The 25,562-nt window shown below is 46.7% G+C and overlaps 1 protein-coding gene across 2 annotated transcripts in view; it reads left to right on the top strand.

Annotated features, from left to right (window-relative positions):
• Nucleotides 1-25,562, top strand: part of cntn2 (contactin 2) — a 70,637-nt gene that overhangs the window by 28,691 nt on the left and 16,384 nt on the right. For both annotated transcript variants that reach the window (XM_036983945.1, XM_036983946.1), the window contains 5 exons: nt 15,673-15,818; nt 24,353-24,494; nt 24,620-24,792; nt 25,048-25,143; nt 25,283-25,495. In XM_036983945.1, the coding sequence (XP_036839840.1) occupies nt 15,761-15,818; nt 24,353-24,494; nt 24,620-24,792; nt 25,048-25,143; nt 25,283-25,495 (682 nt within the window). In that variant the 5' untranslated portion in view covers nt 15,673-15,760. The remainder of the gene's footprint in view (nt 1-15,672; nt 15,819-24,352; nt 24,495-24,619; nt 24,793-25,047; nt 25,144-25,282; nt 25,496-25,562) is intronic.

Genomic DNA, 25,562 nt, shown 5'->3' with positions numbered 1-25,562 from the left:
GTAGGGATCTGCTCTGACTCCAGCACACCTGTCTCCAACCACACAATCACACAGAGAGGGAGAGGGAGAGAGAGTGTGTACTGGGGGAGTAACTGCAGTTCAAGAAGACACCGGATGAACACAAGAGGGCGTAGCAGGAGCAGATGTGGCACAGTGTCCTGGCTGGAGCAGTTCCCAAACTGGCAGCTCATGGTGCCATGGTAACATAATAATGCCCAGCTCCTCTCCTCTTCCCTGTAATTCTTCCCTAGATCATTGCTGTAATGAGAATGTGTTCTCAGTCAGCTTACCTGTTAAGTGCAGGTCAACGGCAGCAGACTGGACACACACAATGTCCTTAAACTTGAACTTGAACTGTTTCAGATAGATTCAAAGAGTTGGCCTCTGCTACGGCAGCAAAGTTAGGCTGTACCTCCAAAAGCTTTTTTTGGGAGTGAGTAACATTTAGAAATTATATTTCTAATTTATTTGACACAACTTTTGCCTCACGGAATCCAACTGGGATTTCCCTAAAACTAAGGAAGGCCTTTTGAATAATGGATACAGCTAAGGCTTTTCAAGTTATTGGGCAGAAATAAGATGTACTCATTTCTAAAGAACATTGTGCTGAGTTCGGCTTTGGGGGTCTTGGCACATAACTATTAAACTATCATGGGGAGAAAGTAAGATCTCCCTAGATGAGAAAACATGATCCTGAAACAAACATGCATTCTGAATATGATGTATGGCCAGTATAGTTTGTGGAGATGCTCCTTTGTCAAATCTACAGGAGCCTAAGTCAGACCAGATGTGTATTTTCAGAGTGGCTGATGATCAATCAATCACCCAAAACACAGTGTGCGTTCTTCCCTAAGCCTGTTAGTCTTCCGCCATGAGCACTGATTTCTAAATACCTGCCTGTTAGTCTTCTACCCTGAAAACACTGAAGTCTAAATGTCTGCCTGTTATTCTTCCACCCTGAACACTGATGTCTAAATCTCTGCCTGTTAGTCTTCCATACTGACACTGATGTCTAAATCTCTGACTGCCTTCCTTTCTCCTTGCTAAGCCATGAGCTTTGTTCTTTTGAAGGATCTCTTCTCCTAACCCAACCAGCCTGTGCTTCTGATTGCCGTAACGACGCACTTAGCATCAGCTCACTTCAATCAGACTTAATATATTATATCTCAAAGCTGCAGTTTCTCCTCTCATGTGTGTCTGTGAGAGCTGAGAGGCCCTCTAGAACACTGGAGGCCCTATAGAACACTCGCTGCAGATGTAAAACTGCCTACTTCAGATATAACTGAAGTTGAGTAGTGATTGTTAGTTACGGTAGCTAGTTCCTCCTACCTCCTTCAGAGATGGCCATCTCTACATTCAAGAGTACATTTCTAATTCTTTCAAGGTCGATCCACACAACACTTTCACCAACACTATGCCCACCACGCCAACACATTTTTCTACAGCACTTATAAAAACGTTCTAGCTCAGCCAGACACATGTAACACCTCCTAACATCGCCAGGTTATTCAAAGTGCTTCATTTCCTGTGCTTGTGACACACTCCCCCTCTCTGGGGAGTGAGACAGAAGGTTAAACAGAGAGAGGGAGGGAGGGCGAGAAAGATTCTGGACAGGGTGACCGGAGACAGAGAGCAACTAGGCGCAACACATGTCTCCATTTCAGCCCTGCTGGGCAAGACAGAGGCTGAGATATCAAGTATTATTAGCTGGTGGCATGCTGTTTCAAGGTTAAGAGAGTGTTACCTTGACTATGTATTATATTGTTGTTTTACAGCCTGGCTCTCTGATTTAGCTTTAATACATGTCAATAAAAGAGATCCACTCTTTTTAATGCGATAACCGTGGAGTTTGCAATATTTTATTCTTATGTAACAGTATAACTTTAGACCGTCCCCTCGCCCATACCCGGGCGGGAACCAGGGACCCTCTGCACACATCAACAACAGTCACCCTCGAAGCATCGTTACCTATCGCTCCACAAAAGCCATGGCCCTTGCAGAGCAAGGGGAACTACTACTTCAAGGTCTCAGAGCAAGTGACGTCACCGATTGAAACGCTATTTAGCGCGCACCGCTAACTAAGCTAGCCGTTTCACATCCGTTACACTCACCCCCCTTTTGACCTCCTCCTTTTTCCGCAGCAACCAGTGATCCAGGTCATGGCACCAATGTAACAGTATAACTTTAGACCGTCCCCTCGCCCATACCCGGGCGCGAACCAGGGACCCTCTGCACACATCAACAACAGTCACCCTCGAAGCATCGTTACCCATCGCTCCACAAAAGCCACGGCCCTTGCAGAGCAAGGGGAACTGCTACTTCAAGGTCTCAGAGCAAGTGACGTCACCGATTGAAATGCTATTTAGCGCGCACCGCTAACTAAGCTAGCCGTTTCACATCCGTTACACTTACAGAGCTGTTAAAAAACCGGATGTTAAAAACCATTGGTTTGTCATGAGATAATATGTTATGGGCTTATGAGCGAAAACATCTGCGCTATGCCGATCTTGCTGCCGAAGCACGGCATCATGGCTGGAACACAGAAGTCCGACCAGTGGAGGTGGGCTGCAGAGGTTTTGTGGCAACATCTACAACCAGACTGCTTAGAGACCTGGGAATTAAGGGCCAGAGTCAGCGTTCGGCAATCAAAGCTGTATCGGAGGTGGCAGAAGGCAGCAGTCAGTGGCTCTGGATGAAGAGGAAAGACCCCAGCTGGGCCCCGAAGTGAGAGGGCCAGGAGGTATGCGGTCAACAATGCTTGACTCAGGGAGGAGGACGCCCCTGCCATGCATAGTCCCATGGGATGTTGGCTATCAACAACAAGGCAACTCCTATGACTAATTGGGAATGGGACGCAAGCGTAGGATTGATCACCCTGTCGCTGGCCGCCTTTGTGGAGGGTGTATAGTGTGAAAGGCCGAAACACCCTAGGAACCAAAGGTACACTACTGACGATGCGCTCCCCAAATTTCATCAGGCTCACTGTTCATGAACTCTTGGAAGTGCTTGCACAAAGGATAGTAACATCTCATCCTGTGTGCTTGGAATCTTAGGTATTTCGTTACAAAAATCACTCATTTGTCCCCCTAGATGAGATCATGAACTTATTTCACCCTGAGCAGCACATATACCATTAGGTCGGATATAACTCAACTCCCTGCCGTTGGCGTTGTGTGAGAAGCTTTCTGCTGTTGGATCTATCATTTGTGCAGCAGAATGATGTCCTCTAGAGCAGTGGTTCCTAAACTTTTTGTAGTCCCGTACCCCTTCAAACATTCAACCTCCAGCTGTGTACCCCCTCTAGTACCAGGGTCAGCATACTCTCAAATGTTGTTTTTTGCCATCATTGTAAGCCTGCTACACACACGCTATACAATACATTTATTAAACATAAGAATAAGTGTGAGTTTTTGTCACAACCCGGCTCGTGGGAAGTGACAAAGAGCTCTTATAGGACCAGGGCACAAATAAGAATATTATAATAATCAATCATTTTGGTCTTTATTTAACCATCTTACATATAAAACCTTATTTGTTAATCGAAAATTGTGAATAACTCACCACAGGTTAATGAGAATGGTGTGCTTGAAAGGATGCACATAACTCTGCAATGTTGGGTTGTATTGGAGAGCCTCAGTCTTAAATAATTTTCCACACACAGTTGTGCCTCTATTTAGTTTTCATACTAGTGAGGGCTGAGAATCCACTCTCACATAGGTATGTGGTTGCAAAGAGCATCAGTGTCTTAACAGCCCGATTTGCCAAGGCAGGATATTGTGAGCGCAGCTCAATCTGTAAATCTGGCAGTGGCTTCTGATTAAATCAAATTTTCACAGAACCGCTTGTTGCAATTTCGATGAGGCTCTCTTGTTCAGATATCGGTAAGTGGACTGGAGACAGGGCATGAACGGGATAATCGATCCAGATGTTTGTGTCACCTTTTTCGGGAAAGTTCCTGCGTAATTGCACACTCAACTCACTCATGTGCTTCTCTATATCACATTTGATATTGTCTGTAAGCTTGAGTTCATTATCACACAAAACATAATACAATGATGGAAAGACCTGTGTGTTGTCCTTGTTAATGCAGACAGAGAAGAGCTCCATCTTCTTAATCATAGCCTCAATTTTGTCCCGCACATTGAATATAGTTGCGCAGAGTCACTGTAATCCTAGATTCAGATTATTCAGGCGAGAAAAAACCTCACCCAGATAGACCAGTCGTGTGAGAAACTCGTCATTATGCAAGCGATCAGACAAGTGAAAATTATGGTCAGTAAAGAAAACTTTAAGCTCGTCTCTCAATTGCCCCTTGATAACCAGCACACTTCTTTCTGTATGTTGTAAAAGCATAGTGCAGAAAATACACGAGAGTTCAGGGTCCTTGCTTTAACAAAGTTAACCATTTTCAATGTAGTGTCCAAAATGTATTTCAAGCTGTCAGTCATTCCCTTGGCTGCAAGAGCCTCTCGGTGGCCTCTTCCTTAATTGACCCCCCATAAACGTAACAGACATATACCAGGAGATGCCAGGTCTGTAGACTCATCCAGCTGTAACGCATAGAATTCACTGGCTTGTATGCGTAGCAGTAATTGTTTCAAAACATCGCTTGCCATGTCACTGATGCGTTGTAAAACAGTGTTTGATGGAGACATTGTCTGTATAGTTTTTTTGGCCTTTTCCCCCAGCATTGTCCCAGCCATATCCACGGCAGCAGGAAGAATTAAGTCCTCCACAATAGTATGGGAACTTGCCGGTCCTAGCCACTCGGTAGCTCACCATATAAGACACTTCTAGCCCCTTGTTATTAATGGATCTGTTGCTTATATACATGTCTTACTACTCGAAAGTCATCTTAATTCTCGCTCAAAAAACTTCCGCTGCTTATTTTTCAACTGCTCATGTTTTGTTTCTAAATGGCTGCGCAAGAGTGAAGGTTTAATCGAGATGTGAGATAGTACTTTTGCGCATTTAACACACTGTGGCTGAGGAAAGGCACTACACCCAATATAAGTGAACCCCAAATCAATGTAGTTCTCATCATATTTGCGCCTCTTCGATGGTCCAACGTCCCTGTCTGCTGTTGTTCGGTGCTTCCCAGGTAAGGGGGCAGTAGCTCTTCGGCTGCATCAGATTCACAACTGTCAGTGTCATTCCTCATCTGCTGATTTATGAACACACACACACGCATAGATGCTGAGAAGTTCCATCCACAGATTAAGTCACTATTGGTATCAACTCTTCCCAGCACTCTACAGTACGGAGGTAGATTTTAAATCATGGATGAAAATGGCCCCCAGCAAAACTCAGCTCATTCTGTGGGCTGCTAAACTTCCAGACATTTAGTCTGAATGCAAAATAATCCTTCTTGTCGTCTTCTTGAAAGGTCAGAGCTATAGACGTGTTTTCTTCCAGTTTCTGGAAAGGGCAAATGTGCACAATCACCATTCATGAGAGGCAGAACACTCTGAAGTCCTATCTCAACCAATATCAGTCTATAACACACACACAGACAGATGTATGTACGCACACACGCACGCACATATGCACACACACACACAAACACACACATACACATACCTGCGGACCGCAACTCAGGGAAGGTGATGGTCAGTGTCTCAGGGAGACTGTTTTAGTCCTGCTCTCTTCACTCCATATCCACATGCTGTAGGCTACATGCTTAGATACATACACACACGTATGTAAAGAAATACACTGCCAGAAATATAAACCCAAAGCGTTGATCCCATGTTTCATAAGCTGAACTAAAAGATTCAGGTGCACAAAAAGCTTATTTCTATCAAATTTGGTGCACTAATGTGTTTACATCTCTGTTAGTGAGCATTTCTCCTTTCCCGAGATAATCCATCCACTTGACAGGTGTGGCATATCAAGAAGTTGATTATGCAGCATGATCATTACACAGGTGCACCTTGTGCTGGGGACAATAAAAGTCCACTCTAAAATGTGCAGTTTTGTCACACAACACAATGCAACAGATGTTTCAAGTTTCATGGTGCGTACAATTGGCATGCTGAATGCAAGAATGTCAACCGGAGCTGTTGCCAGAGAATTGAATGTTCATTTCTCTACTACTTCCAATGTCATTTTAGTGAATTTGGCCTCACAACTGCAGACCACATGTAACCGCACTAGTCCAGGACCTCCACATCCGGCTTCTTCACCTGCGGGATCATCTGAGACCAGCCACTCAACAGCTGATGAAACTGTGGGTTTGCACATTCCGAAGAATTTCTGCACAAACTGTCAGAAACTGTCTCATGAAAGCTCATCTGTGTGTTCGTCATCCTCACCAGGGTCTTGACCTGACTGCAGGTCGGCATCGTAATCTAAATCAGTGGGAAATGCTCACCTTTGATGGCCATTGGCATGCTGGAGAAGTGTGCTCTTCACAGATGAATCCCGGTTTCAACTGTACCCGAGCAGATGGCGTTGTGTTGGTGAGCGGTTTGCTGATGTCAATGTTGTGAGCAGAGTGCCTCATTGAAGAGGAGTGGGACAACATTCCACAGGCAACAATCAACTGCCTGATCAACTCTATGTGATGTGCAGTGCTACATGAGGCAACTCTATGCGATGTGCAGTGCTGCATCCCATAGATTTCATAGATTTCCTTATGAACTGCAACTCAGTAAAATCTTTGAAATTATTGCATGTTGTGTTTATATTTTTGTTCAGTGTAGTAATGTCATTAACCTTTTCATATGTTTTCTAGTAAATACCAGGCGATGAAGCATAGCATTTAGATTTGCACTCAAGTATTCTGGAACATTTGATGATACTGGCAAACCTTCTAAATCAGACTTTAAATTGCAATATTCCAGACTCTATCAGACTCCATCAGACTCTGTCTCTGTATCAGAATGATTGTCAGCCCTCTAACCCTTGTTCCTCAGCAGAGCACTGTTCAAATACACACAGAGGAATGGTATCTCATCATCAGAGCTTAAAACACATCTTGCTTCTAACCTAGACCAGCACACTGAGCTCCATGTAGAAGAAGCACCTAAAAGACAGTTTGGGTGAAATATGAACCCCCGGATTGATTTACAATGTTTAGAGCAAGTTCTGTTTGCTCCTCTCTCTCTCTCTCTCTCTCTCTCTCTCTCTCTCTCTCTCTCTCTCTCTCTCTCTCTCTCTCTCTCTCTCTCTCTCTCTCTCTCTCTCTCTCTCTCTCTCTCTCTCTCTCTCTCTCTCTCTCTCTCTCTCTCTCTCTCTCTCTCTCACACACACACACACACACACTCTGTGTACAATATAGCAATCCCTCCTACCATCCATTTGCTGCATATACTGTATTGTTGATAAAGGGTTTTATGTGGTGTGAAGATATTTCTTCACACCACATTCAGAAAGGAGAGTGTGTGAACAAGCAACGGTCCAGTCAAACAAGGTCATGGTTGGTTCAATCCAAATCCTGATGAACCCGGCTCAAACACACTCATCCCTGTCCAAATATTGCCATGGTTGTCTGCAGAGTCCTGAACTCGTAACTCTGTCAAATCTAAACTGTAAACTACACTCTAAATCCCAACAGTAAACTAAACTCTAAATTCCAAGTCTAAACTCTAGGATATTGAGGTCTGTAGAATATAGGGGTGTGATTATAATGCTGTTATTGATTTGTACTAATGTTTGTTCAACAATAGGACTACAATAGTCACATCTGAGCTCTCTGTACTCTCATTGCCCCGCATGGTCAAACATCGCCCTTAGAAACAGTGTGTGTGTGTGGGGGAGGTTATCTTGTGTGTGTGTGTGTGTGTGTGTGTGTGTGTCGTATAATCGTGTTTGTTTTTGACAGTGTGTATGTCTGTTTCCATCAGTTTGAATGTGGATAACCCTCTAATCTTATTTTACAGTGTAATCTGGTTGGTTCTTCCCCAGCGACTGACTGACAGCGAATGTGGTGATTCAATACATAATGTATGACCAGCACAGTGTGTGTGTGTGTGTGTGTGTGTGTGTGTGTGTGTGTGTGTGTGTGTGTGTGTGTGTGTGTGTGTGTGTGTGTGTGTGTGTGTGTGTGTGTGTGTGTTTGTGTGTGTGTGTGTGTGTGTGTGTGTGTGTGTGTGTGTGTGCGGTTGTATTGTATTGTGTGTTTGTATTTGCTCAGACTTGGTCATGACTGGAGAAGGACAGAGAGAGAGAGGGTGAGAGATGGGGGGTAGAGCCAGGTAAGGACAGTGAGTATTTGAGAAAGTATGTGTGTGTCTATGCTTGCCTGCCTGCCAGCATTGTATGTGTGTAGAGTACTCTTCGTAAGTCAGATATACAAGCCCAATAGTATGTGAATGACAGTCTAACCATTTAAAGTGTGTATCAAGTGAGTTTGAGTCTGAATTCCAATTACCCTGGAGGAGATAGAATATGCGTGTGCAGAATACTGCTACTGTGACTGTCACAGTTCCATCTGTCTGAGGTGCTACATCTTACAGCTGTGGAATTGACATGTCATGCATTATATCATTAGGTGTTAAAATCAGGAGCATTCAGATTTACCTGTGAAATCGTAACTTAACAGTCCTTGGTCTTCCTGACTAATTGTGGTAATGATCTCTTTACCTTTAATCTCTGTGTGTGTGCGTGTGTGTGATGTGATGTGATGACTCCGTTATATGATTCCAGTCACGCTGCCAGTGTCTGTCGTCTCACGCTGCAATATCAGCCGTCTCCATCTTCAAGCCTCTCTATCTCTGAATCAACAGGGAGGGATCAGTGTGTGTGTGTGTGTGTGTGTGTCTGTGTGACTGACTGACTGACTGACTGACTATGCAGGTGTGTGTGTGTGATATTCAGAGAGGTGTATGATGTAGAAGTCATCTAGAGCTCACAATCTCCACAGTTCATCCCAGAGATGGATTTAGGGAGCAGATCAGTGTTTTGTTTGATGTTCTCAGGGGGACTGGCAGGGACAGCTAACTCCCTCTGCTTTCTCATCAAACACCTGCTAAAGAGATGGTTATCGCCAAGAAGACAGGAGATTTCAGAGCAGCCTGTGCGTGTGTGTGTACGTGTGTGTGTGTGTCACCCGCACCTAAGGCAAGCGCAGACAGGATATTAGTTGTCACCCCAGAGGATAGGGCAGTACTGTGGGAATCTTAGCTGATCAATAAATAAAGGTGTTGTCTTCTGGTGACACTGTGGGTCACCTCACTTCCCTCCTCCTTCTCATCCTCTTTTCCTCACTCCTTCCTTCTCTTCCCCTCTACCCCTCCCCTGCCCAGAGTGGTGGGAATCTTAGCTGATCAATAAATAAAGGTGTTGTCTTCTGGTGACACTGTGGGTCACCTCACTTCCCTCCTCCTTCTCATCCTCTTTTCCTCACTCCTTCCTTCTCTTCCCCTCTACCCCTCCCCTGCCCAGAGTGGTGTCCCAAACAGCCAACTGGGGTGTGTAGTGCATTTTGACAGTGTCCTTTGTTGTCCCTGTGTGAGTGTGTGTGTGTGTGTGTGTGTGTGTGTGTGTGTGTGTGTGTGTGTGTGTGTGTGTGTGTGTGTGTGTGTGGTGCACGTGTGGTCCTTGTGCGTGTCCCGTCGACAGATGTCTAGGCTGAGTTAAAAGCTCCGTGGCCTCAGGCAGTCCTTCCCTCCTTAACGGAGCGTGACGACTTCAGAGGGACGAAGGGATGGAGGGATGTAGGGAGGAGAAGGTAGACAATGAGAGATAGTGGTAAAAGAAGGAAAGGGAGATGTTGTGGTGTCTGTCTGTGGGATGTGGTTTGGAAGCACTGTGAAGGACGAGGATCTGAATGTCAATTGGCAAAATATTCCACCTCCCAAAAAAGTACCATCAACCAGCACTCCTACTCAGTCTGATGGAGAGGAGAGGAGCACATAGGAGAAAACTGTGACAATGAGGGAAGAGAAGAGTGAGCAGCAGAGATTTCTTCAGCAATCAAACCTACACTCCGCTCCACACAAGTGGAGTCAGTGTTAACTCAACCCCTCATCTACAGCACACACACAAACATGCACGGACACCCTCACACACACACACACGGCGCGTACTACCAAGATGGACTACCGCATCCAGCCACCCTTTATTCTAGTCTAGACCCAGTCATCCATAGTGTGTGTGTGTGTGTGTGTGGCATGTTGTTGAGGGCTGCTGAGAGCGCTGCTGTGTGTGTTCCCTCTCTTTGCTGCTCACTCTATGCTGTAGAATCACCACTCTGTAGAATACCCACTCTGTAGAATACCCACTCTGTAGAATCCCCACTCTGTAGAATCCCCACTCTGGGCCCTCTCCTCTTCAAACCACTCATTAAAAACGCCCCATCAGTTCTCCTTGTTTGTGTGTGTGCCCAGAATGATTCAGCTAAGAGCAGAAAACAGAAAACAATGAAGTTGCCACTACCAGACACTGATCCAGGGTCAGTTGTGTTTCCCCCCTCTTATGATTATGGTTAGGATATGGAGAGGCTATATAACAGGTTCTAGATCAGTGCTCAAGGGAGGAACCTCTCCCTTCTAGAGTGCTGGTTCCATTACTGTTATCTGTCAGAATGTGTCAGAGTTCTGAGTTCCAATTACAGGAGCAGAGAGAGGAGCAGAGAGAGGAGAGAGAAAGAGAGAGGGGGAATAGAGTGGAAGAGGTGTGCACTGATGGGTGACTCACCCGAGGATCCACAATGGGCCACAATGTTCCACAGCGCTGCACACAGAAATGGAAGGGTCTGCACTGACTTCACACATTGGACAGATTTCACTCTAATACGACAATTAGTCCCGCGCGATTGACAGAAAACTCTCATTCTGTGAGACAGACGTGTCTTGTTCATTTGTGGTTTGGTTGATTGCTAAATGCACAACACCTGGTTGTAGCTCCTCATTTAGTAATGAGATACCATAAGGAAACCATCTGGTTCAACAAAATGTCTGCACTGATCTTGAAAGTGATGCACCTGCATTTGCAGGAGTCGTGTTCCATTGCAACAACCTTTTTATTTTATTTGACTAAATGTCTTGTCTTGTCTTCATCTAAATCAAATCAATCAAATTGTATTTGTCACATGCTTTGTGAACAACAGGTGTGGACTAACAGTGAGATGCTTACTTTACAGGCCCTTCCCAACAATGCAGTGAGAAAGACAATAGAGAAATTATAGAAAAGTAAAACACATAATAATAAAAGTAATAGTAGACACACAATGAGTAACAATAACTTGGTTATATACCAGGGGTACCAGTACTGAGTCTGTGCAGGGGTGCAGGGGTATGAGGTCATTGAGGTTGATATAAAGTGACAGATAGTAAACAGTAGCAGCAGTGTCATATGATGAGTCAAAAAAAATGTGTGCAAAACGGGTGTTATGGCTTGGGGGTAGAAGATGTTCAGGGTCCTGTTGGTTGCAGACTTGGTGTATCAGTACCACTTTCCTTGCAGTAGCAGAGAGAACAGTCTATGATGGGTGGGTGGAGTCTGACCATTTTTAATGCCTTCCTCTGACACCGCCAGCTATGGAGGTCCTGGATGTGATGTACTTGGCTGTATGCACTACCTTCTGTATCAACTTGCGGTTGGATGCCAAGCAATTGTCAAACCAAGTGGTGATACAGCCAGTCAAGATGCTCTCAATGGTGCAGCTGTTGTACTTTTTGAGGATCTGAGGGCCCATGACAAATCTTTTCAACCTCTTGAGGGGGTTGAAGACGCATTGTAGTGCCCTTTTCATAACTGTGTTGGTGTGTTTGGACCATGATAAATCGTTAGTGATGTGGACACCAAGGAACTTGAAGCTCTCGATCCGCTCCACTACAGCCCTGTCAATGTGAATGGGGCGTGCTCAGCCCTCCATTTCCTGTATTCCATGATCAGCTCCGTTATCTTCCTGACATTGAGTGAGAGGTTGTTGTCCTGGCATCACACTGCCAAGTCTCTGACCTCTCAATGGGTTGTCTCATTGTCATCGATGATCAGGCCTATCCCCGTCATGTTGTCGGCAAACTTATTGATGGTGTTTGAGTTGTGCGCGGCCACACAGTCATTGGTGAACAGGGAGTACAGGAAGGGACTAAGCACGCACCTCTGAGGGAACCCCGTCTTGAGGGTCAGCGTGACTGATGTGTTGTTGCCTACAGTACCCTCACCACCTGGGGGCGTTCCATCAGGAAGTCAGGATCCAGTTGCAGAGGGAGGTGTTCAGTCCCAGAGTCCTAGCTTAGTGATGAGCTTGGAAGGCACTATGGTGTTGAACACTGAGCTGTAGTCAATGAACAGCATTCTCATGTAGGTGTTCCTTTTGTCCAAGTGGGAAAGTCACAGTGTGGAGTGCAATGGAGATTGCATCATCTTTGGATCTGTTGGGGAGAAATGTGAATTGGAGTGGGTCCAGGCTGTCTGGGATGATGGTGTTGATGTGAGCCAGCCTTTACAAAACCTTTCATGGCTACAGATGTGAGTGTTACGGTGCGATAGTCATTTAGACAGGTTACCTTGGCATTCCTGGACACAGGGACTATGGTGATCTGCTTGAACCATGTAAGTAACACAGAGTGGGTCACAGAGAGGTTGAAAATATAATTGAAGACACTGGCCAGCTAGTCAGTGCATGCTCTGAGTACACGTCTGGCAATCCATCTGGCCCTGCAGCCTTGTGAATGTTAAACTGTTTAAAGGTCTTATTCACATTGACAATGGAGAGTGTGATCACACAGTTGTCTGGAACAGCTGGTGCTCTCACTCATGGTTCAGTGTTGCTTTACTCGATGTGCATAAAATGCATTTAGTTCATCTGGTCGGTTTATGTCACTGTGCAGCTCATGGCTCCCTTTGTAATCCGTGCTAGTTTGTAATCCGTGCTAGTTTGTAATCCGTGCTAGTTTGCAAACACTGCCACATTCGACGAGCATCAGAGCTGGTGCAGTAGGATTCAATCTTAGTCCTGTATTGACGCGTTGCCTGTTTGTTTGTTTGTCAGAGGGCATAGCAGGATTTCTTATAAGCATCCGGGTTAGTGTCCCGCTCCTTGAAAGCGGCAGCACTAGCCTTTTAGGTCAGTGTGGATGTTGCCTGTGGCTTCTGGTTCGGATATGTACGTACGGTCATTGTGGGGATGTAGTCGTTGATTCACTTATTAATGAAGCCGGTGACTGATGTGGTAAACTCCTTAGTGCCATCGGATGAGTCCCGGAACATGTGCCAGTCTGTGCTAGCAAAACAGTCCTGTAGGTTTGCATCCGCTTCCGACCACTTACGTATTGAGCGCGTAATTGGTACTTCCTGTTTAAGGTTTTGCTTGTAAGCAAGAATCAGGAGGATAGCGTTATAGTCAGATTTGCCAAATGGAGGGCGAGAGAAAGCTTTGTATGCATCTCTGTGTGTGGAGTAGTATGATCTACAGCCTATCGTGAGGTATTCTAACTCAGAACCTCAAGACTTCCTTAATATTAGAGATAGCACACCAGCTGTTGTTAACAAAGAGACAAACACCCCCCCCCCCCCCCCCCCCCCCGCCCCCCTCCTTGAGTTTACCCGACGTTGCCATTCTGTCCTGCCAAAGCATAGAAAAAACAGCTAGATGTGTATTATCCATGTCCCTGTTCAGTTTCTGTTGATAGGATCATCTTGAACGGAGCTTGTCCAGTTTGTTCTCCAGTGATTGTATATTCGTCACTAGGAAATGATGGCAGGAACATTATGTAAAAAACAGTTACGATCAACGCAAAAATCCACAAAATAACAGAATTGGTCAGGAGCATGTAAAACGTCTGCTATACATTCCAGCGCCATTGCGAACTCAGTGTATCCAAGCCTTATTAAAGCATAGACTGGACATAAAGAATGTCATACAGAATGTTTCTATCTGCTTTGAGCTAACTGTTGAACCAGCCTCAGATGTTTAGCTGTGGTGTAATGGAGACGTGAGAGCAATGTGATATGCTGCTCCCTTCTCCTCTTCTCCTTCCACAGTCCATTAAGCTGTGAGCTGATTTGATGAGCTATATCTCTCTGTCTCTGCCCGGCTCGGTTTCTGTCTGTTTCTCTGCTGTCTCTGCTGTCTTCAGGATGGCAGGTAGCCGCAAGGTTAGAGCGTTGGACATTTCCATTATACACTTGTGTTAACAGAGCAAATATAAACACCCTCAAAATATTATTATTTATTGCTATCTTTCGCTCTCTGTCTGCCCCCTCTCTTTCTCTCTCCTTCTCCCTCTCTCTCTGCCTCTCCCAGTCCCCCCTCTCTCTCGTCATAACTCTCTCTCCCTCTTTCTTTCTTCCTTCCTCCCAATCCCCCCCCCCCCCCTCTCTATTTCTGCTGTGTGTTTAATAACAGTAGTATCCAGTGAAATGTCAGAAGGTGACAGTTTGGGGAGAGAGGGAGCACACAGAGGGAGAACACTGTGCGAGAACACAGACTGACAGAGTAGATTATGTTAGCCAGGGTCTGTCGTGGGGAATTCTGCCATGGAGTAGCTTGTTCCTGGTCTGTAAGCGAGTCTACTAGGCTGTGAGCTGTCTAGACGACATTCCGACAGATGTGCTAGATCTAATTGTACCATATGTGCCAGCTTCCGGGGAAAAAAGCCTGAACCTTCCTGTTCTATTGATGTTTCTAAGGTCCTTGGACCTTTATTGGATTTGAAGAGTATAATACACTTGATCAATTAATACCCTCTCATTGCTTTCTACGTTCGGATTGGACAATATTATTTTGAGTTATTTTTGCCATACAATGCTGAATTTATATTAGGTGGAAATGTGTTTAGTGAGTCTGCGTGTTTGGCCAGCGGTTTCAACTGAGAGAGAGCTAGAGAGAAAGGGAAGGAGATAGAGAGAAAGGGAAGGAGATGGAGAGAAACAGAAGGATATAGAGAGAAAGCGAAGGAGATAGAGAGAAAGGGAAGGAGATAGAGAGAAAGGGAAGGAGATAGAGAGAAAGGGAAGGAGATGGAGAGAACGGAAGGATATAGAGAGAAAGGGAAGGAGATGGAGAGAAACAGAAGGATATAGAGAGAAAGGGAAGGAGATAGAGAGAAAGGGAAGGAGATGGAGAGAACGGAAGGATATAGAGAGAAAGGGAAGGAGATGGAGAGAAACAGAAGGATATAGAGAGAAAGGGAAGGAGATAGAGAGAAAGGGAAGGAGATAGAGAGAAAAGGATGTAGGTAGAGAGACAGGGAAGGAGATAGAGAGACAGCGAAGGAGATAGAGAGCGGGGACGGAGGGAATATAAGAAGGTAAGAGACGACATTGTTAAAGGTTTGTTATGTTTGTTCTGTTTCTCTCTCTCCTCTACCTTGGGCTAGTATTTATTCCGTAATGTAACATGAAGCAGAGTGCACACTGCATGGGGAGACAGTCTCCTGGGTGTGTGAGAGGCAGCAGGAGAGATAGCTACTAAAGAGATAAGGCCACTGGAGCATACTAGCCAGGGTTGAGTCTTAAATGGCACCCTATTCCCTATATAATGCACTACCTTTGACCAAGGCCCATAAGGCTCTGTTCCCAAAAAAATGATGTAGTAGGGAATAAGGTGCCATTTGGGACACACCCCAGCTCTAGTGTTGTTCCACAATGCTTCAGTCCAGAGACATTGTACTGTTAGGATGTTCAGAAGAATAGATAAGTTCTGCTTATAGGCCACGTGTAAGAGTACTAGCCGTGTAGTTTAACCAGGAGTAAATCTGTCTTTTTTGTTCTCCACAGGCACTGATAAGCCACTTCTAATTTCCTCCTGGTGTGGTGCAGATCTGGTTCTGATCCTGTTTGGTCCAGTTCTGATCAGAGTGTGAGAATGGGGCTTTTGCTGTTTCTGTTGAGCCTCAGCTCCTTAGCTCTGAGCTACGCTGTCGGTAAGGTTTCTTACTTTTTCCTTCTATATTCTATTACCTGTCCTCTCCACTCCTCTCCTCTCCACTCCTTTCCTCTCCTATTCTCTCATGTCTGCTCCTGTCCTCTCCTCTCCACACCTGTCCTCTCCTCTTCTCTCATGTTCTCTCTTCTTCTCTCATGTCCTCTCCTCTTCTCTCATGTCTGCTCCTCTCCTCTCCTCTATGTCTGCTCCTCTCCTCTCCTCTCCTCTCCTCTCCTCTCCTCTCCTCTCCTCTCCTCTCCTCTCCTCTCCTCTCCTCTCCTCTCCTCTCCTCTCATGTTCTCTCTTCTTCTCTCCTCTCCTCTCCTCTCCTCTCCTCTCCTCTCCTCTCCTCTCCTCTCCTCTCCTCTCCTCTCCTCTCCTCTCCTCTCCTCTCCTCTCCTCTCCTCTCCTCTCATGTTCTCTCTTCTTCTCTCATGTCCTCTTCTCTCCTCTCCTCTCCTCTCCTCTCCTCTCCTCTCCTCTCCTCTCCTCTCCTCTCCTCTCCTCTCCTCCAGCATTCTCATCTATTCTCTTTCTCCTGTGTTCCAATGTCAGAACCTTTCCTCCTCACATCCCCTTCAGTGTCAGTTCTCCTCTCACGCCCACTCCATCAGTCAGAACCTTTCCTTCTCACATCCCTTTCACTGTCAGTTCTCCTCTCACGCCCACTCCATCAGTCAGAACCTTTCCTCCTCACATCCCCTTCACTGTCAGTTCTCCTCTCACGCCCACTCCATCAGTCAGAACCTTTCCTCCTCGCATCCCTTTCACTGTCAGTTCTCCTCTCACGCCCACTCCATCAGTCAGAAACGTTCAATACTACCAATGAATGTGTCTCCTGTCAGTCCTGGCCTGTGAATTGAATAAAATGACATTTTCCGTAGGAGTGGTATTCAATGCCTGAATTGACTAGTAAATTAAGATGGACTTCAGTTCCAGGCTCGTTCCCCATCAAAATGAACACATCCATTATGTCAGTCTTCGTTATTAAAATCACCCTCCCCCTTCATTTCCTTCACCTCTCCCCTCCATTTCCTTCACCTCTCCCCTCCATTTCCTTCACCTCTCCCCTCCATTTCCTTCACCTCTCCCCTCCATTTCCTTCACCTCTCCCCTCCCTTTCCTTCACCTCTCCCCTCCCTTTCCTTCACCTCTCCCCTCCATTTCCTTCACCTCTCCCCTCCATTTCCTTCACCTCTCCCCTCCCTTTCCTTCACCTCTCCCCTCCCTTTCCTTCACCTCTCCCCTCCATTTCCTTCACCTCTCCCCTCCATTTCCTTCACCTCTCCCCTCCCTTTCCTTCACCTCTCCCCTCCCTTTCCTTCACCTCTCCCCTCCCCTTCCTTCACCTCTCCCCGCCCTTTCCTTCACCTCTCCCCTCCATTTCCTTCACCTCTCCCCTCCCCTTCCTTTACCTCTCCCCTCCCCTTCATTCACCTCTCCCCTCCCCTTCATTCACCTCTCCCCTCCCCTTCATTCACCTCTCCCCTCCCCTTCCTTCACTTCTCCCCTACTCTTCCTTCACCTCTCCCCTCCTCTTCATTCACCTCTCCCCTTCTCTTCCTTCACCTCTCCCCTTCTCTTCCTTCACCTCTCCCCTCCTCTTCCTTCATCTCTCCCCTCCCCTTCCTTCACCTCTCCCCGCCCTTTCCTTCACCTCTCCCCTCCATTTCCTTCACCTCTCCCCTCCCCTTCCTTTACCTCTCCCCTCCCCTTCATTCACCTCTCCCCTCCCCTTCATTCACCTCTCCCCTCCCCTTCATTCACCTCTCCCCTCCCCTTCCTTCACTTCTCCCCTACTCTTCCTTCACCTCTCCCCTCCTCTTCATTCACCTCTCCCCTTCTCTTCCTTCACCTCTCCCCTTCATTTCCTTCACCTCTCCCCTCCATTTCCTTCACCTCTCCCCTCCATTTCCTTCACCTCTCCCCTCCCTTTCCTTCACCTCTCCCCTCCCCTTCCTTCACCTCTCCCCTCCCCTTCCTTCACCTCTCCCCGCCCTTTCCTTCACCTCTCCCCTCCATTTCCTTCACCTCTCCCCTCCCCTTCCTTTACCTCTCCCCTCCCCTTCATTCACCTCTCCCCTCCCCTTCATTCACCTCTCCCCTCCCCTTCATTCACCTCTCCCCTCCCCTTCCTTCACTTCTCCCCTACTCTTCCTTCACCTCTCCCCTCCTCTTCATTCACCTCTCCCCTTCTCTTCCTTCACCTCTCCCCTTCTCTTCCTTCACCTCTCCCCTCCTCTTCCTTCATCTCTCCCCTCCCCTTCCTTCACCTCTCCCCTCCCCTTCCTTCACCTCTCCCCTCCCCTTCCTTCACCTCTCCCCTCCCCTTCCTTCACCTCTCCCCTCCCCTTCCTTCACCTCTCCCCTCCCCTTCATTCACCTCTCCCCTCCTCTTCCTTCACCTCTCCTCTCCCCTCCCCTTCCTTCACCTCTCCCCTCCCCTTCATTCACCTCTCCCCTCCCATTCCTTCACCTCTCCCCTCCTCTTCCTTCACCTCTCCCCTCCCCTTCCTTCACCTCTCCCCTCCCCTTCCTTCACCTCTCCCCTCCCCTTCCTTCACCTCTCCCCTCCCCTTCCTTCACCTCACCCCTCCCCTTCATTCACCTCTCCCCTCCTCTTCCTTCACCTCTCCTCTCCCCTCCCCTTCCTTCACCTCTCCCCTCCCCTTCATTCACCTCTCCCCTCCCATTCCTTCACCTCTCCCCTCCTCTTCATTCACCTCTCCCCTCCCCTTCTCTTCCTTCACCTCTCCCCTCCCCTTCCTTCACCTCTCCCCTCCCCTTCCTTCACCTCTCCCCTCCCCTGCCTTCACCTCTCCCCTCCCCTTCATTCACCTCTCCCCTCCTCTTCCTTCACCTCTCCCCTCCCCTTCCTTCACCTCTCCCCTCCCCTTCATTCACCTCTCCCCTCCCATTCCTTCACCTCTCCCCTCCTCTTCATTCACCTCTCCCCTCCTCTTCCTTCACCTCTCCCCTCCCCTTCCTTCACCTCTCCCCTCCCCTTCAATCACCTCTCCCCTCCCCTTCATTCACCTGTCCCCTCCCATTCCTTCACCTCTCCCCTCCCCTTCAATCACCTCTCCCCTCCCCTTCAATCACCTCTCCCCTCCCCTTCATTCACCTCTCCCCTCCCATTCCTTCACCTCTCCCCTCCCATTCTTTCACCTCTCCCCTCCCCTTCATTCACCTCTCCCCTCCCATTCCTTCACCTCTCCCCTCCCCTTCATTCACCTCTCCCCTCCCATTCCTTCACCTCTCCCCTGCAATGCAACCTATTTCTGTTATGGTGCTTCCCTAGACAGCCACTGCCTCTCACACCAGACACACACTCAACATGTCCATGCGTGCTATCAGACTGATGGTTGGGTGTGAGAGTGTGTGTCTGGAGATCCAAAAGTAGGGGGTCTGCAGATCTTGGGGGCTTCAGGCCAGATTAAAATTGTATGCTGTTTCTTTTTACCAGCAGGCGGAAGGGATTCGATTTTCTTGAGATGTCTTTTTCTTCTTTTTTTTCTTTTGACGACAGAGTTGAAATAATTCAGGGATCTCATGAATGATAAATGAAGATGTGTTGTAGCGTTCCTTTGTTGAAATTAAAAAAGCTTTTCCACTGTAGCCAAGCGTGCAGTCACGCATAGTCGATCCCTGTGGACAGCACGCAGTCCATGAAATTGTAATTACTAGCTCCGTCAATGCTCCATTGGTCTGTTGATGAAGTGAATCACACACACACACACTCATACACACACACACACGCATGCATACACACACACACATACACACACACATACTGTATACACACCAGCTGTGTGGAGTCTGACTCGAGTCACAAATTTGATTTCTTGAGACTCGACTTGATAGAAAATCAAACAACTTGAGACTTGACTTGGACTTGGACTGTACAACCATTAAGATTCATTGTCAGATTCAACAGAAGATCTCTTTGTTTCTTGGGACCTAGAACAAGCATCTCTGTTTTGTCCAAGTTTAAAAGTAGAATGTTTGCAGCCATCCACTTCCTTATGTCTGAAACACATGCTTCTCGAGAGGGCAATTTTGGGGCTTCACCATGTTTCAATGAAATGTACAGCTGTGTGTCATCCGCATAGCAGTGAAAGCTAACATTATGTTTTCGAATGACATCCCCAAGAGGTAAAATATATAGTGAAAACAATAGTGGTCCTAAAACGGAACCTTGAGGAACACCGAAATTTACAGTTGATTTGTCAGAGGACAAACCATTCACAGAGACAAACTGATATCTTTCCGACAGATAAGATCTAAACCAGGCCAGAACTTGTCCGTGTAGACCAATTTCGGTTTCCAATCTCTCCAAAAGAATGTGGTGATCGATGGTATCAAAAGCAGCACTAAGGTCTAGGAGCACGAGGACAGATGCAGAGCCTCGGTCTGATGCCATTAAAAGGTAATTTACTACCTTCACAAGTGCAGTCTCAGTGCTATGATGGGTTCTAAAACCAGACTGAAGCATTTCATATACATTGTTTGTCTTCAGGAAGGCAGTGAGTTGCTGCACAACAGCCTTTTCTAAAATTTTTGAGAGGAATGGAAGATTCGATATAGGCCGATAGTTTTTTATATTTTCTGGGTCAAGGTTTGGCTTTTTCAAGAGAGGCTTTATTACTGCCACTTTTAGTGAGTTTGGTACACATCCAGTGGATAGAGAGCCGTTTATTATGTTCAACATAGGAGGGACAAGCACAGGGAGCAGCTCTTTCAGTAGTGTAGTTGGAATAGGGTCCAGTATGCAGCTTGAAGGTTTAGAGGCCATGATTATTTTCATCATTGTGTCAAGAGATATAGTACTAAAACACTTGAGCGTCTCCCTTGATCCTAGGTCCTGGCAGAGTTGTGCAGACTCAGTACAACTGAGCTTTGAAGGAATACGCAGATTTAAAGAGGAGTCCGTAATTTGCTTTCTAATAATCATGATCTTTTCCTCAAAGAAGTTCATGAATTTATCACTGCTAAAGTGAAAGCCATCCTCTCTTGGGGAATGCTGCTTTTTAGTTAGCTTTGCGACAGTATCAAAAAGGAATTTCGGATTGTTCTTATTTTCCTCAATTAAGTTAGAAAAATAGGATGATCGAGCAGCAGTGAGGGCTCTTCGGTACTGCACGGTACTGTCTTTCCAAGCTAGTCGGAAGACTTCCAGTTTGGTGTGGCGCCATTTCCGTTCCAATTTTCTGGAAGCTTGCTTCAGAGCTCGGGTATTTTCTGTGTACCAGGGAGCTAGTTTCTTATGAGAAATGTTTTTAGTTTTTAGGGGTGCAAATGCATCTATGGTATTGCGCAAGGTTAAATTGAGTTCCTCAGTTAGCTGGTTAACTGATTTTTGTCCTCTGGCGTCCATGGGTAGACAGAGGGAATCTGGAAGGACATCAAGGAATCTTTGTGTTGTCTGTGAATTTATAGCACAACTTTTGATGTTCCTTGGTTGGGGTCTGAGCAGATTATTTGTTGCAATTGCAAACGTAATAAAATGGTGGTCCGATAGTCCAGGATTATGAGGAAAAACTTTAAGATCACAACATTTATTCCATGGGACAAAACTAGGTCCAGAGTATGACTGTGACAGTGAGTGGGTCCAGAGACATGTCTGTACTGCTGTCTTGGCCTACCTGCACTCACCTGTGCTGTCTAGACTGCCTCATTAATTACGTTTGTTGTGATGTTCTCTTGCGTAATTCAACAAGTGTGTCAATAGCAGGATACCCTGGGATTAAAAATCAACATGCTTAGCTCTAGATTACACCTATCTCAACATACTTTACATTGTTTGTGAGATTAGGCATAATATCACTAATATCACTAATCCGAGTTTTCATTTTCGGAAGTTGCTTTCATTTCAACTATTCTATTTTGTAAAATTTCAACTGTTTTAAATTATAACTTTTTTTTAAAAATCACAAAAATGAACACCCATCAAAATAAAGTTTTGTTTCTTCTCTTTCTTGTGATGTGGAGATGGTGTGTTAAATCCCAGGCAAAGCTTTCTTATTGATTCCACAGAAAGCGAAGGTATCCCATTGAGCCCATTTCAGCCATTACCGGGATGTGTTTGACAGGTCATTACAAACATTTCCCTGGTCGTAACGTTAGCGGGAAAAAATGACAGGCACAAGCAAGAGTATGAAAGGGTTGCAGGTGTAAAATGAAAGCAATCAATCCAGCGAGATTTACAGTAAGTGACCAGTGGATTTCGCAGCCCCCAAACACAGGAAATAGATGGCTGAAAAAGATAGACACAATAGACACGCACGCACACACATACATACATACACACATCACGCACAAAAACACCATCCCTCTTTCCCTCTCTCTCTCACACACGCTCTGTGCCATGAGGATTCCCATATGGTCATGAGGCATCTCTAACCCAGTTTGTGCTGTGTAACATGGATTCTCTGTGTACCCTGATTCTCTGTGTACCCTGAGAATAGCTGTCTGCTCCAGCCTGCTGTTTCACCTGCACCTTCTACTCTCCTCATTTATCGCTTTCTCTTCCCCTCCACCTCTACCCGTGCCTCTCCTCCCTCTCTCCACCTCTACACCCTTTACTCTCCTCCCCTCCACCTCTACCCACACCTCTCTTCACTCTCTCCACCCCAACACTTGTTTATCTTCTCCCCTTCATCTCCACCCCAACACTATCTTCCCCTCTTTTTAAGCTATGTCTCCTCCTTCCTCTCCCCCTCTCAGGCCCTCCTCTTCTCCCTCTACCCATCTCCTCCTCTCCCTCTCTCTCCTCTTCACTGTAGCAACAGTATTATCCCTGACAGCCTGTAGCCCCTCCAGACTCACTCCCACCTCTAGTGCAGATGGATCCTGTACTCTGTTTGCCTGCACAACTCCTGCTTCACACACACACACACACACACACACACACACACACACACACACACACACACACAAGCACGCATGCACACACACACACACACACACACACCACACACACACACACACACACACACACACACACACACACACACACACACACACAGACACACACACACACACACACACACTTACTCACTCACACACACACACTTGCATACACATTTACTTCACAAACCAAATCTGATATTTCTTCATTTTAGTTGGTTATTTTTTATGTTATTTTGGGGGGGGGGGGGGGGGTTATTTGTGTATTCATATTGTACTGTTAGAAATGTACAACACTGCTGGAGCTAGAAACATGACCATTTCACTACACCTGCTTTAACATTCGCTAATCTGTGTACGCCACAAATACTTCTAGATTTATTTTGATTTGATTTTAATATTTTATGTTACCATCTCTGAGCCATGCAAAACTAAGTATGGGTTTCTGTCAGGGGAAGAGGGAATAGGGGACAACAGGCCATATCCACACTCTCCCAGAGTACCAGATAAAATTGGATTAGATTACATTTAAGAAAATTCTTCTGTTTGTAAAAATGTATCATTCAATTAGACAATTCAAATGTTTCTTACCTTGGCTTCCAAAAGCACAGATTAACCTCTGATTTACCTCTAGTGAACTGAATGGGATTCAGGATGTTTTGGTGATGAAACATTTTCATTTAATTAAGCAAAAATATGTTAAAGTGATACAAAACTACTTGCTTGAAAAGGGAAAGTCACTGGAATCAGTTTTTGACTCCTGATTGGTTGGAAGGGGCTGGTAGTAGGACATTGAGGGGATTCGATTATCTGGCCTCGGTGGGAGGAGTTTGCACTGGGTGAAAAGTGATTGCATTCATTTTGTAACTGGGCTGCCTCCCTGGGCTGCCTCCCTGGGCTGCCTCCCTGGTCTGCCTCCCTGGGCTGCCTCCCTGGGCTGCCTCCCTGGGCTGCCTCCCTGGGCTGCTTCCCTTGGCTGCTTCCCTGGGCTGCCTCCCTGGGCTGCCTACCTGGGCTGCCTCCCTGGGCAGCCTCCCTGGGCTGCTTCCCTGGGCTGCCTCCCTGGGCTGCCTCCCTGGGTTGCCTCCCTGGGCTGCCTCCCTGGGCTGCTTCCCTGGACTGCCTCCCTGGGCTGCCTCCCTGGGCTGCTTCCCTGGGCTGCCTCCCTGGGCTGCCTCCCTGGGCTGCTTCCGTGGGCTGCCTCCCTGGGCTGCCTCCCTGGGCTGCCTCCCTGGGCTGCTTCCCTGGGCTGCCACCCTGGGCTGCCTCCCTGGGCTGCCTCCCTGTTCCCTATTCCAAGCCCAAGGCAAAATCTGCTCAAAACAAAGTGACGTAGCCTAGGCTAGATTAAGCACGTGGAGTAATGACTAGAATTCTGCTTGAAAATATGAACATATATTTTATGTAAAAGGGATGTTATGTGTTTGTGGACGATGCACCATCCTACCTTGTTGATTACATGACCTAACAGCACAGATTACTATTCCATTTGAGATGGGTGCACCTCCCTCATCTATTTTGCCAGTTTACTCCACGGGCTATAGACCGGTGCACCATGTCTCAGGTTAATAGAACTCCCTCATTGGGTGATGGGGGATTCTGATTGGCTGTGTGTGTTCACAGGCGGGGACGTGTGCATAACGGGTCATGACAGTGGACCAGTGTTTGAAGAGCAGCCTAGCAGTGTGGTCTACCCAGAGGGACTCAGTGAGGGCAAAGTCACTCTCAACTGCCAGGCTAGAGCCAGTCCTGCTGCTACGTACAGGTAAGCACTCACACAGACATACAGACAGAAAACAAATCAAATCAAATGGTCACATATGAGAGAGAAGGGTACAGCCAGAGTATGCATCGGACAGGTCTGTCATCTAACCCCTCCCTGTCCGGTAGCTGGCGTGTCAATGGTACAGACGTCCCTGTAGGTGACCCCCGGTACACACTGGTAGCCGGTAACCTGGTGATCAGCAGTCCCCAGTTCGGCCATGATGGAGGCTCCTACCAGTGTCTGGCCATCAACCGCTGTGGCACCATACTCAGCCGGGCCGCCAACCTCAAATTCGGTTGTGAGTACATTGATTTATTTATTCAGGTATTATTTTCCATTCTCTCAGTGTTTATGGGGACAATGCATATTCATCAACATTTACTGGATCCCAGTTGTTGTTCATCAAACCTTATTTGGATCTCATCTCATTCCATTGATTGGTTTACATAGTGAAAAGAATACATTTCTGAGTGAGAAGTACATTTTTGTCTTGACTGAGTGGATTTCTTAGATTTTTTCTTATTCTTGTGACCCTTCTGTCCTCCTTTTCCAGACCTCCATGACTTCCCTGGGGAAGGGAGGAGCCCACAGACGGCTTACGAGGGAGCAGGTGCCTTCCTAGCCTGCCAGCCCCCCGCCCACTACCCAGGTGCACACACACACACACACACACACACACACACACACACACACACACACACACACATGCACACACACATGCACACACACATGCACACTCACACACATGCGAGTCTCACTCTCCTCTCCTCTCTCTCATCTCTCATTAGCTCTTTCCTACCGCTGGTTCGTTAGCGAGTTTCCTAGCTTCATGAAGCCTGACGGGGGTCGGTGGTTCGTTTCCCAGGTAACGGGCAACTTGTACCTGGCCAAGGCGGAGCCTAACGATACAGCAAGTTACTTCTGCTTCACCACCATCAACATGGACATTAGCACCAAGAGTACCTTCAGCAAGGCTAACCAGCTCACCGTGCAGCCAGATGGTACTGGACTCTGTGTGTGTGTGTTTGTGCATGTAGCTGAGTGAGAAAAAGGCCTATTCAAGACTCT

The sequence above is a fragment of the Oncorhynchus mykiss genome, chromosome 7, assembly GCF_013265735.2.
Source record: "Oncorhynchus mykiss isolate Arlee chromosome 7, USDA_OmykA_1.1, whole genome shotgun sequence".
NCBI classification, from domain to species: domain Eukaryota; kingdom Metazoa; phylum Chordata; class Actinopteri; order Salmoniformes; family Salmonidae; genus Oncorhynchus; species Oncorhynchus mykiss.
Note: the sequence above shows the minus strand (reverse complement) of the source record. Positions and strands in the feature narration are given on the sequence as shown.